General features: G+C 45.3%; 1 protein-coding gene across 11 annotated transcripts in view; it reads left to right on the top strand.

Moving 5' to 3' along the window:
* Positions 1-14,727, top strand: part of RASAL2 (RAS protein activator like 2) — a 153,822-nt gene that overhangs the window by 102,666 nt on the left and 36,429 nt on the right. For 10 of the 11 annotated variants that reach the window (XM_052665759.1, XM_052665758.1, XM_052665756.1 and 7 more), the window contains one exon: positions 4,832-4,938. In XM_052665759.1, the coding sequence (XP_052521719.1) occupies positions 4,832-4,938 (107 nt within the window). Of the gene's footprint in view, positions 1-3,734; positions 4,122-4,831; positions 4,939-14,727 lie in introns of those variants that run through there. The other variant, XM_052665762.1, reaches the window with a different exon arrangement.

Raw genomic sequence — 14,727 nt, 5'->3', positions numbered from 1 at the left:
TGCATGCGCTGCGTGTGCGCGTGCGTGGAGAGAGGCAGGTGTGTGAGGAGAGCCAACCACCAGGGCTGAACAAGCACCTGCATTACTTCTGCCCTGTGTAGGTGCAGCTCGCCATGAAAATGGCTAATAAAAATGTCGTAGAGCAGAAAGGCTGCATCTCTGCTCGGCTTCTTGTTTGGCTGTGCAGCGAGCTCAACTTCCAGCGTGCTGCCTTTGTAAAGCAAGAGACCAGCTCTGTGGTTCCTGTTGTCTGTGAGACGAATATTGAATCCCAGTGGCTTGTCTCTGTAGTGAACCACTCCGCTGGTGGTTGCCTACATGAGTAACGTCTTCAAAAACGTGCTCCAGCAGCCAGCCCCTAAGTGCTCCAACTCTTCCAAGCAGAACTTGGAACCCCTTGTTTCTCAAAGTGTGTTTGTGAAAGAAATCATGAGTCACAATAAGTGAAGTGCTGCAGGGTTTTATTGTGTGTTTGCATTGTAGCTAGTCTGTATGACTAATTGGCCTTTTGACAGAGGAGAAAATAGTGCTGGAGATGGCCTTGAAATCCTTTAAGTGTGTTCTGGTCCATGGCTATGGCTGCAGTAGGGCAGCCTGGTAAGAGGCCTCTAGGCATTATTGTATTTAAAAATGTAAAGGAAACTGTCTGTGCAGACAGGTTTTGAAAACAGCATGGCTATTTTCACCCTTAAGGTGAATAAAAAGAATAATCAATTACCAGTTTCTCACAGGTAGCTATGGAAAGGAGGTGAAAATATTGGGGTGGGTGCTTCTTTGGTCTGTGTCAGCTGGGGACGTTTGAATGCCATTGCACCTGAGAGGCAATCTTTGCCTATAGCTAAGTAATTGGTGGCATTGAACTGGTTTTGTATTTTTCAGATGCTTGTAATTAAGCTAGACTCGAGAGGCGGAATGAATTGATTCTTTTTTATGAATCACATTCTCTATTCCCTCCAGTCACAGACCAAAGCGCTGTCACATCAGGATGTGCACAGATGAAAAAAGGAAGCCCCAGTCCCTGGGATCCTGCTGTATCTGCCTTTTATTCCCCTAACCAGGAGCTCACACATCAGCAGTCTGCCCCTTCCCAGCAAAGGCAGCACAAAGATTTCAGAGAAAGATACCTGCAGGATGAACACAGGCACAGATTTTCTTGTTTGCTGGACAGTATCTTTATCTTGGGACTTGCTGCCATGGCAGGGATGGGATGCTCTGATGTTTGCCATGACAGAGACCACAACCAGCCCCTTATGAGTAATGACATATAGGAGTTGTGCTTGCCAACATGCTCACCCCTTCTTGGCATCCCTGGGTGGGTGCCTGAGGTTCCTGCCAGCCCTGGCGCGTGGCAGGGTCCTGCTGTGACCCATGGCACTGTCTTTGGGGTCAGCGGGACCCCTGCAGGCTTTGTTTCCATGACCTCATTTACAAGGTCACCGACCTCATTCTTCCCACTCTAACCCCTGAGGATGTTCTTTTGTTCCTGATTGTTTTCCTTGCCCTTCTCCAATCTGTTTCTAATTCAGAAAAATAGAGATGGAGTAGCAAGCACCATCCCGCAAAGCAGGGAGATTTATTTCAGCTTTCTTTCTGCAAACCTGAGAAAAAGCTCTTTACAGTAGAATACAGATTCCCAAAGCATTGTAGGTTTGGGTTTCAAGTGACCAGAGCACGGAGTGGTGGGAAATTCAGGGGGAGCCGAAGAGCCACGTCCTGGCTGGAGGTCAGGGAGGCAAAGCGCAGCTGAGCAAAGCAAGCTGGAGCATGGCATGGGAAGAGCAGTGCAGTGCAAATGGGTGCAGAGAGCACTACCTGCCTGTGTCCCTGAGCACTGCCCTGCAGCCATCCTGGCCTAACTGACTCCTGGGACTAGTGCAGCACCAAGATATTTATTTGCATGAATGTTTATTTGCATAAATAATACTTCAGATCACCAATAAGCCAGGTGATAAATGAAAACTGTCCCGTAGGGATGTCTGCAATTCATTGGTTTGATGGAGTTTTCTATTTGAGGGTGAAAAGGGGAAAAGCTGTCTGCTTCTTTTTTCTCCCCCAGAGATTGAGAGTGGATGAGGAGAGTTTCAGACTGTTTATCCATAGAAACGGTGTGATTTAGCTGTGGTCCTAGTCCCTGAGAGCAAGCAATGCAGAGAGCAATTGTGATTTAATACTGAGCCTAGGAGAGGTGCATTGATTTTTACAGCAGGTGAGGATTATGCAAGAGCAGCCTCCAGCGCTGCCTGTGCAGTCAGGGAGGGAACCATCTCATTTTTTGCCTGCTAGTGACAGTATAGATTTGTATTTACTTTTTACACAGCTCAGCAAAAATACTGCTCTATGGGCATCACAGCAGATTGCCGTTGGTTGGTGATTTTGAGTTAACCTGTCTTGACAATTCTGCTGTATCTGGATCCTGTTTTGTCCCAGGGACTGAGCACGTTGTCAGTTTGCTCTTGCTTTTTGGTGGAGAAGGGAAGGTAGTTGCATTTTTAGGTTGTTACAGGCACCTTGTGAGCATCTCCCACTCTTAGAGCGGCAGAAACTCATTGTGTTGATGGAGCCTTGTTTCATTGGCTGAGAACCTGCATTGCTTCAGGATGTGCGTGGAGGGAGGAGGGAGGTGAGGAGAGCCAGCAGGTCCCTGCTGTCACTTCTCAGCTCCTTCTGCTTTGAACACCGACTTTTTGCTGAGCTCCCCCCACCCTGAGCGACCACCTCTTGTTGAAAACAGGAGAGCTCGGGCTCCGGCTTTCGTTTATGACTCAGCAAAGCTAACAGGCTGTGTTAAATTACTGAAGAGGCTTTGATGTGATTTCCTGTGGGTGAGGAGTGGAGCAAGCCAAGCCTATTACGTTTCTCATTACTAGTTGTTCTAAAAGGAAAGGTGCTCGCCTTGCTCCCCAGCTCCAACTGCATACATCACTCTTGTTTGCTTTCATTACATTTACAATGGGAGCAGCAGAAGCCGTCGTTAAATCCTACATAACGCAGCTCCCTTTGGGAGCACAGAACTTACAGGAGAAGGTGTGCTTAGGGAAAGGGGGGTGGCAAGGAGGAGCACATCTGGGATAAATCCAGCAGCCTTCCTTGGGCCCGGGCTGCTGCTGCTCGCCAGCATTGACTCCGCTCCAGATATTCTGTTCCCTACGGTGCCCAAGGGGAATCAGCCACCCTCCAGCAGCGGGATGGGCAGTGCTCAAAGCTCAGCACCGAGGGAGAAATTGCCCCAACACTGCTGTGTTGAGTGGGATGCAGCAGAGTTCCTGCCCCATCCCTGCAGCCAGCAGCTCGGCTCTGCTCTGCCCGTTCTCCGGGGGCAGCTGTGCCATGCTCAGCCGTGTGCTCAGCAGCTCGGTCCCTGCTGGTGGTTCTGAGCTGAGTGCCAGAGGTCTTGTTGGTTTAGAGAGAAATATCTCAGGGTGAGCCACTGCTACTGCAGGGTCTGGCTGTCCTCGCCTCTTAGAATGCTCCATTTTGTTGGTCTCCGAGCATCCAAGGGAGACGCGTGTCATAATGCTGCTAACAGTCGGCTGTTCGGAAGCATCACGAGCAGTTGTGTCGCCGAAGGAGGCTTCTCTCTTCTTTTCTTCACTGATTTTGCCACTCAGCTCCCGTGGCACCGGCTGGCTGCCCGTCTCCGCACAGCTTCCTTGCTGCTCTCAATCGGGAGACGCAGGGAAATTTTCTGTAACGGAGGGAAGCCGGCAGTTGGGCGTCTGTTAATAGCCTGAAAGTAACTAATGAGGATGTGCAGTCGGAGCGATTGATTGAATAGCTGCAGTCCTTGTGCTCCCTTTTCACTCGCTCTCTCCCTGCTTGCCGTGGCAGGGAGGGGGAGCGGAGCCCCGGCGTTCTGCTGGGTGGAAGTAGCACGGATCCCCAGGGCCGGGCAGCCAGAAATGGAAGTTTAAACCGTATCTCTCTCCTGGAAGGAAAACAGCAGGAGAAAGACCGCCGCTGTCTGGAGTCACGCTTTATTCCTCTTCGCTAAGACTCGGCATTTAACAATGGACTTTCTGCTAGGAAGTAATTTTCTCCCTCCCCTCGCTAGGATGGTTTGTGGAGCTGTGTTCCTTTAAGTCTGGTGATCGAGCCGGAGATGGGCAGCACTTGTGACAAAGGTATCTGTGTGTGTCTGTGTGCATCTCGCTGTATAGAACCCACAGACGTATGGTGCGTGTGCCTTTGTGTGTGACATTTTGTCAGTAGTGTGTATACTTTGTGAGTCAATAACAAGCCAACAAGCGTATTTTTTTAATGAATATTTGTGCTCATCAGACCAGCCTGCGTGGATTTAGGATGCTGAAGTCGTATCTTAGTAAGGTCATATTGCCAGAATGAGAAGTTGACCTATTTCTTTATATCTGCAGAGATATATGCTGTATTGCCCGGGCAGCTATGCGTCTTCTGGTGGTTGTGTGGCCCTGGCAAGTTGTGTGATCACAGGAGCCCAAACTTTGACCTTTGTCAAAGCTGTGACTAACACTGAATTTTCTGGTGTCTCGATTTCAGTTATCAGTTAATGACTGCATCGCTTATATAAAAAAGAGGAATTTTGTCTTTTCTGGTTAGCATCTCAGAAACAGTGATATATGTGTGGGTATTGATCTTCACCAGCGTTTTTATTGCCTCTTGCCTCCAATCAAGTCAGATTCACAACCTTGAATCTGTCAGTGGAAATGCCATTGTAATTTAGGGGGTAAATAAGACATAAAAACCAGGTGAGTGTAATTCAGCAGCCCAGTGTGCACTTGAAACTTTGCTGAGGCACAAAATCTGACTGATCCCCACCCCCTGCACCCATTCACCACCTTTTTCTGTTCTTCCTTAGAGGTCCCAGCAGAGAGATCTCCTCGCAGACGGAGCATCTCCGGGACCAGCACATCTGAGAAAACCAACTCCATGGATGCTGCAAATACCTCTCCTTTCAAAGTATCGGTAAGTGTGCCCTTCCTGCAAAGGGGGAATCATGCTCACGAATAGAAGGAGATTCAAATATCAACAGTGTAGAACTAGGATTTGAAAAATGAGTAATTAGTTGTTATTTTCAGTAGAGCAAGAAGTGTTGGCGAATCTTGTGAAGTACGGTGCACTGTCAGTGAGATTTCTGGTAGACATATAGCTTCTTTTTGTTGCACTGATCGAACGTTGGAAATACAGAACACCAATCTCAGCGTGGGCAGCAGGCTATGTAAATACCTGTGTAGCTGCTGCCAGGAATTGTGCTGCATATTTGACTAGGCAAAAAGTTCCTTTGGGTAGGTAATAGTGTGTTGTTTTGCCCTCAAATCAATGAGCTACATAGAAAACCAAAGCGGCTTTATAGTTGACTTGGGAGCAGGTGAAATCTCTGCAGGTGTCTTAATTGCTCTTTATCTCTTCAGCTTTTGTTACAAGTTCAGTTGGCTGAGAGTCTGCATGAAACGTTTTCAGCTGTGTGGATGTTCTTGCCAGTGTCAGCCTGTGGTCAGTTTAGCCAACAGCACAAAAGCTTTTTTATTATCAGACCGAGGGCAAATGCCTCAAGTTAAAATGAGAGGCTCAGTAAGCTTTAACAATAGGTTCTCATGATTTAAACATCTAACTTGAATATTATCTACATTTTTATTCTTTCTTTTTCTTTTCTTTTTTTTGCAAGAAATTTGTCTCTTTTAAAACCTGTGGCAATAAGTTACCTAGAGAACTTTATTTTTTCTTATATTCTCTATCGACACGGGTACCATTTCTGTGCCTCAGTGTATGCATTCTTGTCTTGTTTTAGATAACACTCGTCCACATTAAGCTCATTTCTTAGCCTGCCTTATATATTAATGTTGAGTTTTGATTAAATTGTATGTTGTATCATCTTTAAAAATGAAAATGGGAATTAAAAAATCAGCTATGAATTTGATGAGGGCTGTTTAAATTATGAAAAGGGTTAAATCTGATCAGAGCGTATAGAATATATGTCAGGATTTATTGGAATTAAGAAAGGTTATAGAGCAAAGGGCTGTTTCACAGCTCTTCCTGACTTCTGTGAACGGGTGGTGAATGTGCTGGATATCCACGTTGGTTCCTTTTTAGAGCCATTGAATAATATTGATTGGAAAGGACTTCTGGAACCCTCAGATCCAACCCCCTCCCCACAGCTAGACTAACTGACATCAGGTTGCTGAGGATGTTTTCCACGCTGGTTTCGAAAGCCACCAAGGATGTAGGTTGGATGCCTTGCTGGGCAGCCTGCTCCAATGTTTGGTTTCTTATTGTGAGGGATATTTCTTTTGTAGAGGCTTTCTTGTTGGATTGTAATTGGAATTTCCAATATCTATTGAAAGACTAAGCATCACATTTTAATCTAGCAAGAAAAATAACTGAATTAACAGATGAAACAGAACATATTGCTTAGCTTAGGGGAGAGAAGATCAGGGAGGGATAGGGGGGAATCTTCACAATGTGTACAGGTACCTGATGGCAGGGGGTAAAGGAAATGGACCCAGGCTCTTCAGAGAACGGATTAAGAGTACAGTGTGAAATACAAGGAGTTCCACTTAATTGTAAGAAAAATCTTTTTTTTACTGTGAGGGTGATCAGACACTGTAACAGGTTGTCCAGTGAGGTTCTGAAGTCTCCTTCCTTGAAGGTGTATTCAGAACCTAACTGAACACACAGTGCTCTTGCTCGAGTTGAGCTCTGAGATGGGGGGTTGGACTAGACAGACTGCAGAGGTGCCTTCCCACTTCAGCTGTTCTGAGATGCTAAAAACTATCCATCTCTTCAGTGATCTGTTCTCTGGGTAGTGCTTCTCGAGGCAGAAAGGGCCTTGGTGTAGTTACATGTGAAGCTATCACAAGAACAGTCTGTTATGTCAGGTTCTGAGAAATTTATTCTGAACCCATGGTCCATACAGCCCAGGAGGACTTCTGAACTTGGCTGTTCCCTTCCTTGTTTATAAGAAATTCTGTCCTCTTTGTCTTCCTGTATAAGTCATTGCCTTGGCCTGTAGGTGTACCCACGTGCTATTGGTTGGACTCTTCACCTGACTGCAAGCTGTGTTACAGGAGTGTTTGGTTGCTATCTATGTTGTTGCTCTCTCACTTTTTTTCTTTGTTCTCATTTTTTGCTTATTTTTTTTAATATTAATCCTATATTTAAGTAATGTTTTTTAGTTCCCACTTCCTGTCAAAATAAGAACTTTGTGGAATGTTGCTCATTTCCCCATCAGTTGATTGTGCAATCTAGGACTCTGGCAAAGGGGTGAGGTAGTGGCACATGGCTGCATTTCTTGGGCACGAACCAGGAGACATCTAGAAGCTATTTGTGCCACGTGTAGCTGCTGTGTCTGTCTGGCCACCTGTATACCCAGAAGCATAATGCACCCTCCTGTCTTTCTCACAGGGACAGAGCTTCTGACTTTGTAGGTTTTGTTCTGAATAGTCCATTTACGTGTTGTTACTCCTTGGCAGGTTGTGGTGCAGGTGGGGGCTGAGATCACCCACTTTTAAAACACGCCAACTCCGGATCTGCTTAAAAGAGCAAGCTGCAATTAGCAGTCAGGTTGCTTAAGAATACAGATGAGCTCAAATCAGAACTACAGACATAATATACCCATTAACCCTGTGGAGTGGTGCCTATCTGTTGAGTGGATGACAGGACAGGGGAGGAGGACTCGTGTTTCTTGGGTTGCTGCCTTCCGAACTCCCCAGCTCTCAGAAGCAGGGAGGGCATTTGAACGCCTTGTGGAAGTCTCAGATCAGTGGTCTGGGAAGAGCTTCGAGTGAAGGATGGAAGTGGGACCTGTAATGGCTTTAAAGGGGTTTGTGCAAGGTGTCATCTGTGTTTGGCAGGGGTTTGTCATGTGCGGAAAGGAAATGAATAACACCAGAAGCTGCGGTTTTGTTTGTCCAATTGCTGACACCTGGTCCATGGGTTGGAGGGCTGCAAGCAGCTGCAGGGAAGTGCTTTTCGATTCTGTCTGTGGACCTGACTCTGTGCCATACCTCTTCTTCTCCCTGCTTCCACTTCCTCATGGAAAGTAGCTTAAGGCAGGGGACAGCTTAACCTTCATCCATACTGATGAAGAATTATGCTGAGACTTCCATAATAAGTTGCTTTTACAGCTTTTTAAGTTTGCATATCAGTAAAGCTATTTAAAAACTGTCTTCTCAGTCGGGCAGTGGCTTCCAGCATGCTCTGTGCCATTTTTTCCCTTCAAACATCAGGCTGTGATACTCCCTCAGAACGAGGCATCTGTTTTTTTAATACTGCTAATTGGCATTTGTTTGGCATCTGGAATTTGGATTCATAACAGCATAATGGCCTTTAAGCGAACGTTTCCTTGACGAGACATTTTTTGTAATGTCTTCAGTGGCAGTGGTCAATGAAGGATTTATTTCAAGGAGCTGACGTGTGAAGCTCAGGAAATTTGCCTTCCAACCTCATGCACTGGAGGAAAAGAGATATATTTACACTTGGTATCCTCACTTCAGGACCAACCACTCGTGGATCAACATAAGAATGGGCTTCTTCTGGTTCCGTTCCACTTAGGGATGCACGGTGGGCCCTGCTGACAGTATGCAAGACATGCAGAGATGGGAGCTCCCATTGCTTGTCCTTTTTCTTTCTTCCCTACTTCCCCAAACATCATCCCCTGCAGTGACATCAGTCTCTATCTGGGTTCACTTGTGCTAAGTGCCACATGACAGTTTCTACTGTGTCTGTGCGGTGTACTGGTAGAGGAGGGAATGCCATGAAAGGCAGGAAAATGGAGAGGGGAAGTGTGTACACGTGCTCTCTCACGTTCAGACAGCTGTGTGCTGTTTATAGAGTTTCATATATAGGAAAACTCATATTTTTAATAATGGATATTACTAGATTGAGCAAATAGGAAGACAGACGGATCTGGCTCAAAGTAGGCGCTGTGACGCATAGGTGGGCGAGAAACCAGCTTTTCCCTTCCCACGCACGCTATGTCCTGGCAGTGTCTCAGTCTCAGAGCATCCCGTTCCCTACTGCTGCGCTGCCGGGCTGTGTTCTCACATTGCTCTGCCACTGTGCTGGAGCTAGGGATGGTTTCAGACCTCCTGGCATGGCAGGGTGGAGGGCTGTCAGTGAACCACTCTTCAGGCTCTTGGCACACTCTCCAGTTTTGGATAGAGTTGTTAGTGAATTGTTACTGCAAACGATATTTATGGTTATTAGTAAAAAAAAAAAAAAAAGAAAGAGACAAAAAATCGCCATCTTTGAAGTAAATAAAATGATTTTTATAGGAATCCTACGTCAGTATGATGGGAAGACTGATCCTTACTGCTTGCCTTCCTTGGTTTGCTTTCGGTCGAGAATATAATCGGATCTATAGGAATACAGCCTCTTTGCTCTTTAAGAGTACTGCTAAATGGAACAGAAGACAATGCAGCCAGCCTAAGTGAAGGTCAAAGCCTGATGAGATCTCGCGGCTGCCCAGCCTCATCTTTTATGCAGTCAGCAAGATTGTTGCTTCTCCCAAGCGCTGCTCCGCTGCCGTCATGCTGCCAGGTTAAGACGAGCGATCTTCCCCGGCCATGTGACTTGATGGCCTACAAGTGCATATTTTTAATTCTGCGACAGCTCCAATGCAGAGATGGGGCTGTTGATTTACATTAATGTGAGGCATCGCCGCATCCTTCATGAAAAAGCCGCTCAGAGCTGTCCTCCCTGTTGTAAGATTAACATTTCTCCTTCCTCCGCTCGCTCTGTCTTTCCTCACAATAACACGTTTGTTTAAAGCTGCTTTAATCTTCTGCCTGATATGATGCTTCAGGTTTGTTGGCCGTTATTCCACAGGTCTGTGTCTTCAGGGGAAAAAATGGAAGTTTGGCTTTCTTGCCTGGTTCTCATCTGTGCCTTTATTCTGGGATAAAGGCCTTTCAGAGGCTCTGCAGCCTTCACAACAGGTTTCTGCCCGAGTGGATTTGTTCGTATCATCAGACTGTTCAGGGCTGACTCTTAACAGTGGCAGATCCAGTCTGGGGCACTGTCTGGTGGACCTCAGCGCAGGATCATTGGCTGTAAACTGAACTTCATCCAATTTCCCTGCAATTAGTGCAGGGGCCCTATGAAAGTGGTACCTTTCACACCTGCTAACATCCCAGTCTGTCCTTGGTTTAACTCTGCTTGAATGTGTACCAGCTCATTCATTCTATTCTTTACCTCTAAATCGTGGCTTAGCCAAGTTACACACATTTTAACGAACGCATTCTCTACAAATCAGTCTTTCTGGCCCTTTTATCGCTTTTCTTGCTGTTTTTCCATTTTAAATTCCCTCCAGTTGACTCACGTAGTTCTTCAGCTGAAGTTCACAGGGATGTGCGTTATCAGCTTCTAATTGCTCACAACCCTTTGTGTTATTTCTGTGTCCTTGCTGGCCCTTGCTTCACCTCCTAATTTAATACAACTCAGCATAATTAATGTGCTGTTTAACTTTTCTTCCAGATCATTAACAAAGATGTTAAACAGAAGCAATGTGCTGCTATCCCCACCACATCCCATCGGAGTGTTCCTTCCACCTTGATACCTTATCGCTTGTCATAATTACTCTTTGTAGATATTCCTGCAGCCAGCTCTCAGGTTTGTGTTACTAGCTTTGACCAAGCTCACTTCCATTAATTTTCCTAATTGCTACGGCTGCTGTGTTATCTAAAGGTTTTCTGGCTGCTCACAGACAGGATGCCAAGCGAGAAGAGCCCAGCTCACAGGAATTATTGCCTCCTTCCTGCATAAGGACTACAAAATGCTGCAGCCCCTTGCTTCCTGCTGGGGCAGGCTGGGGTATTCCTTCCTTCACTGGATATTGGTTTCTAGGGGTGATCTTCTCCCATGCTGGTGTTGTGTGTCTGAAGGCTGCGCCATGTGGGATGCCTGCCTGGATTGCAGGCTGCTGCAGCTCTGCCCAACTATGTGGCAGCTCTTGTTTCTTCATGAATTTTTCAGCGTGATCCCCAGCGCTTGGAAATGTGATTCCTTCAGTACTTTTGACTGCATATCATGCAGACCACATGGAATCTCCTGATGCACATCATTAAAAGATACGTTATCGAGGTATCCCTGTTGATGTGCTGTTTCCATTTCTTTGCTTTTCTCTCGACTGTCTCATCCTGTTCTGCATCCCTCCTGTGGCAGGAGGCAGTTTTTCATTGGAGAGCTGGAAGTGTTATCTGGCCAAATCTGCAGTGCTGTCCCATCAGGGGAAAAATATCTTCCTGATCCTTGCTGTTGATCAGCTTGTGTCCTGGAGCATGATAATTGCTCACTCCTGTTATTTTTAAACCTGACTAATGCAGCTACATATGTTGTTCTTCCTTATATAAACACGTAATCCTTTTTTAATCTTGCTCAAAAATTTGTCTCTATAATATCTTGTGGAAGAGAATTCTGCCAGCTGATTTATGGATAGCATTAGGAAAGGTCTCCTGACAGACACCAACATTTGCTGCCTCTCGTATGGAGATGCCCCTCGGTTTTGTTATGTAACGGACTGCACAAGGGACTTACTTAATTTCCATTCTATTTGTTTTATACATCTCTAATCCCTTCTTGCTTTTATTTCGAAAATGAATAATCGGTCTTTAAAATATATCTTTGGTAAATCCTCCTCTTGTCTGCCTGCAATCAGTTTTCACTTCTGGAGTTCAGTTTTGTTCCGGTTTTGCTGCGGAGATGAGAAGATCAGAGAAGAACGATGCATTAGTGTGAAAGCAGTGGCAGATTTACGTAATACCACTTCATTCTTATTGTGCTTTGTTTATCCTTCATACATCCCCGCACAATTTTCATCGTCCTCTGCAGGAAGGACCTCTTCAGAGTGTGCTTTCAGCTGGTGGATGGATTTTGGAGTGTCCCAAGCCACCACCTTGCCCTTTATATTACCACACAGGTGGACATGCAGTGGGTTCCATCTGCTTTCCTACCTCAGGAGTAGCCCAGAGCTTTTTCAGAGGTGCTGATAAACGGGTTCATAAGCAAGCATGTACCTCTTTGTTACACGTTTCTTTGTTCTGCAGGAGGTAGGAAGTAAGCTTCATCAGCATCACATTTGCTCCTAATCCTTGGAGCACCCTGCTAGCTGTGTGTGCCCATTTTATGATCTGGCACTCTTCCCCCACCTGTCAGAGCCTTGCAGCATCCCTGGCACCTGAGAGAATTTTCATTTGGCTCTATTTTTTTTTTCTTGCTTGCTGCTTGTGAGCAACTTTAAGAAATGAGATGCTTCATAACAAGCAGCAGTTGGGAGGCAGTTCTGCTGCCGTCCGGAGCCATCAGAGTGTTATCTTTGTAACTCATCCAAACCTTCCCCTCTGAGAGGACAAGTCTTGCTGCTCTGGAAATGAAGTTGCCCACCTGCTGTTATTAATAATGCATTAGTGCTCCTCATCGGGAATCATAAATGTTCAAGACACATCGCAAGCTTCCAAAAGACAATGTGTTTGCCTCCAGAACTGCACAGCGTAGGTAGCGGTGCTCGCAGCACGGGGTGTAGGGCGTTCCTTAGCATCACCCATTTCACTCTGGCTCCCGTGCTTTTGAAAGTTCTGCTAATATAACGTTGCATTTTATCGATTGATAATTCCTATTATAGTTATCTTTATTTTCTGTTGGTTCCTGGGTGAATTAACCTTTGACTTCTGTAACGATGAAGAGATCCATTATTTATTATGCATGGTCTGCTCTCTCTGAATTGGAGAACCAGTGCTTTTCTTCGGTGTCCCTTTTCCATCCCTCTTCCCCCAAACCCACAGCTCTGGGAGGGATTTGTTCTGAGCTTTGTCCTGTTAGATGACAACCATCACATCTCTTTCTTCGGGCATCTTTGCATTGAGGTATAAGAACCAAGCAGCACTATTTGGTGTTGAAATAAGCATTTAAGACATATCTAGTCAGTAGGATAGGAAGTAAGGTGTTGTTACTGCATTGTGTTTTAACAGTATGAGCTGTATGAATGTTGGCAGAAAGAAAAGAAAAATAAACTTAAGTTAGACTGTGCTTGTTACGGATTTGTTTTTCATCTCTGCATACCTTTCATAGCTGTAGTCAGCATTTAAAAGGATTTCCTTTGGCAAATGGAAGCCGAAAAGCTCTGCTCAGATCTGGCATGTGAATTACTCTTGCTGCTCCCAGGTTGACCATATGTAAGCACTGCCAGCAAGGTGCAGAGAACAGGTATTCCAAGTGATGAGGCTCTCCACTAGGAGAGTCCACTCTTTGTTTGATGAGTTCTTATTATTAAGTATGTTCTTACCCTTTTTTTTTTTTTTTTTTTTTTTTTCCAGTGCTCTGGATAGCCTTATTCAACCAGAGATAAGGAGTAATCTCCTAAGGAATAGATGATGTTCAATTAAGCCCAGAACATGTTTCACTAATGTAAAAGCAATGCCAATTTAAAGTTGTGCGTGCACACAGAAATGATTCTTCACAGTCCCTCTCTGGGCGGGATTTGGAGTGATTCAATACCAATACTTTTTCACCCCCGCTGAATGGGGTCAGCTTTGTCTTATTTGTCCTTAAGGGGAGAAAACCATTTTATTTCGTGTTTGCAATCCGAGTAGCATAAGAGGTACTGGAATGAAGCCAGAGTCCACCAGATCTGAATCCCTGTAGCTGGATTTGTTACCTTTTGTGCTGAGAGGTCAGAATATATGAAAGTGCCTTTGAAAGTGCTTTACATCTTCTACTTGAATTCCAGCAATGGCCCCAAGAGAAGCACAAGAGCATCTATTGATTACAGGGTTTTTTCAAAGGCACTTTTCAATTCCAGGACCAAGAAAAGTGCAGGAACATGGGTACGGTTTGAGTAGCATACTTAGCCAATAACACTTTTCTGACAGTGCCTTCTCTCCCAGCAGGCTGGGTTGGTTTTTGTTGTGGGAATTTTTATTTTAGGGTTTTTTTTGAGTGGCTTGGTCTTGTTTTTTTTCCTGTAGGGGTATCTTGGTATCTTTTCTTTTACACTTTATTTTCTGTTTCAGTAGAAATAGCAGCTTTCATCCCTCAGGAGCCTGCTGGCTGGCAAGCCTCAGCAACTGAAGGGCAGCCTTAGATGTAGCAGTATGTCTAGATGCAGAAAACACATTCCTTCTTCCCTTGTCCCATGTGGCATCATCCCATAGGCCACATGGCATCCATATTCCTCTGAGCTGCCCCTGGGCTGTGGTGTGAGGGAGCAGGTTGTTGCCTACACAATATTTAGGAGAGGATGATCTGTGTGTGCTTGGTATCCAGCCAGCTTTAGGTATGGATAAGATTTTAGTAATATATCGCCCTCCAAATCCAGTGAAGCAGTTAAGGAGTGCAAGGAGATGGAGAACTCGTGCAACTTGTGCATCAGCCTCTATGGAGGGCACAGCTGTATGGTTTGGGGAAGGATTTGGTTATAGGTGTGGAAGAAGGGAAAACTGTAAAAGGACCACGTGTAACAGAATGAGGAAAGGCGGTGGGGGTTGAGGAAGGATGCGCGTGTTTAAAACAAAAAGGATTTATGTATGTATGTATTTATTTATTTATTTACTGAAAGAAGTACTGAAAGCTTGGGGAGATCATGGCAAAAACAACTGGGAAATCGATTTGGAGCTGCTTGTAGATGAACCTGGACAAATGCTGGCTTTGCCATTTGGAACAACTTCATCCTCCAGCAGGTCTGATGAGAACAGAGTGTTAGCCCTCTCCTTTGTATACCATCAATAAACCTCATTTTCTTCCTGAAGAGGTGAAAGTGATACA

This window comes from Tympanuchus pallidicinctus, unplaced genomic scaffold, assembly GCF_026119805.1.
Source record: "Tympanuchus pallidicinctus isolate F22 unplaced genomic scaffold, pur_lepc_1.0 scaffold7, whole genome shotgun sequence".
Lineage (NCBI taxonomy): Eukaryota > Metazoa > Chordata > Aves > Galliformes > Phasianidae > Tympanuchus > Tympanuchus pallidicinctus.
This window is presented reverse-complemented; position numbering and strand designations above follow the sequence as displayed.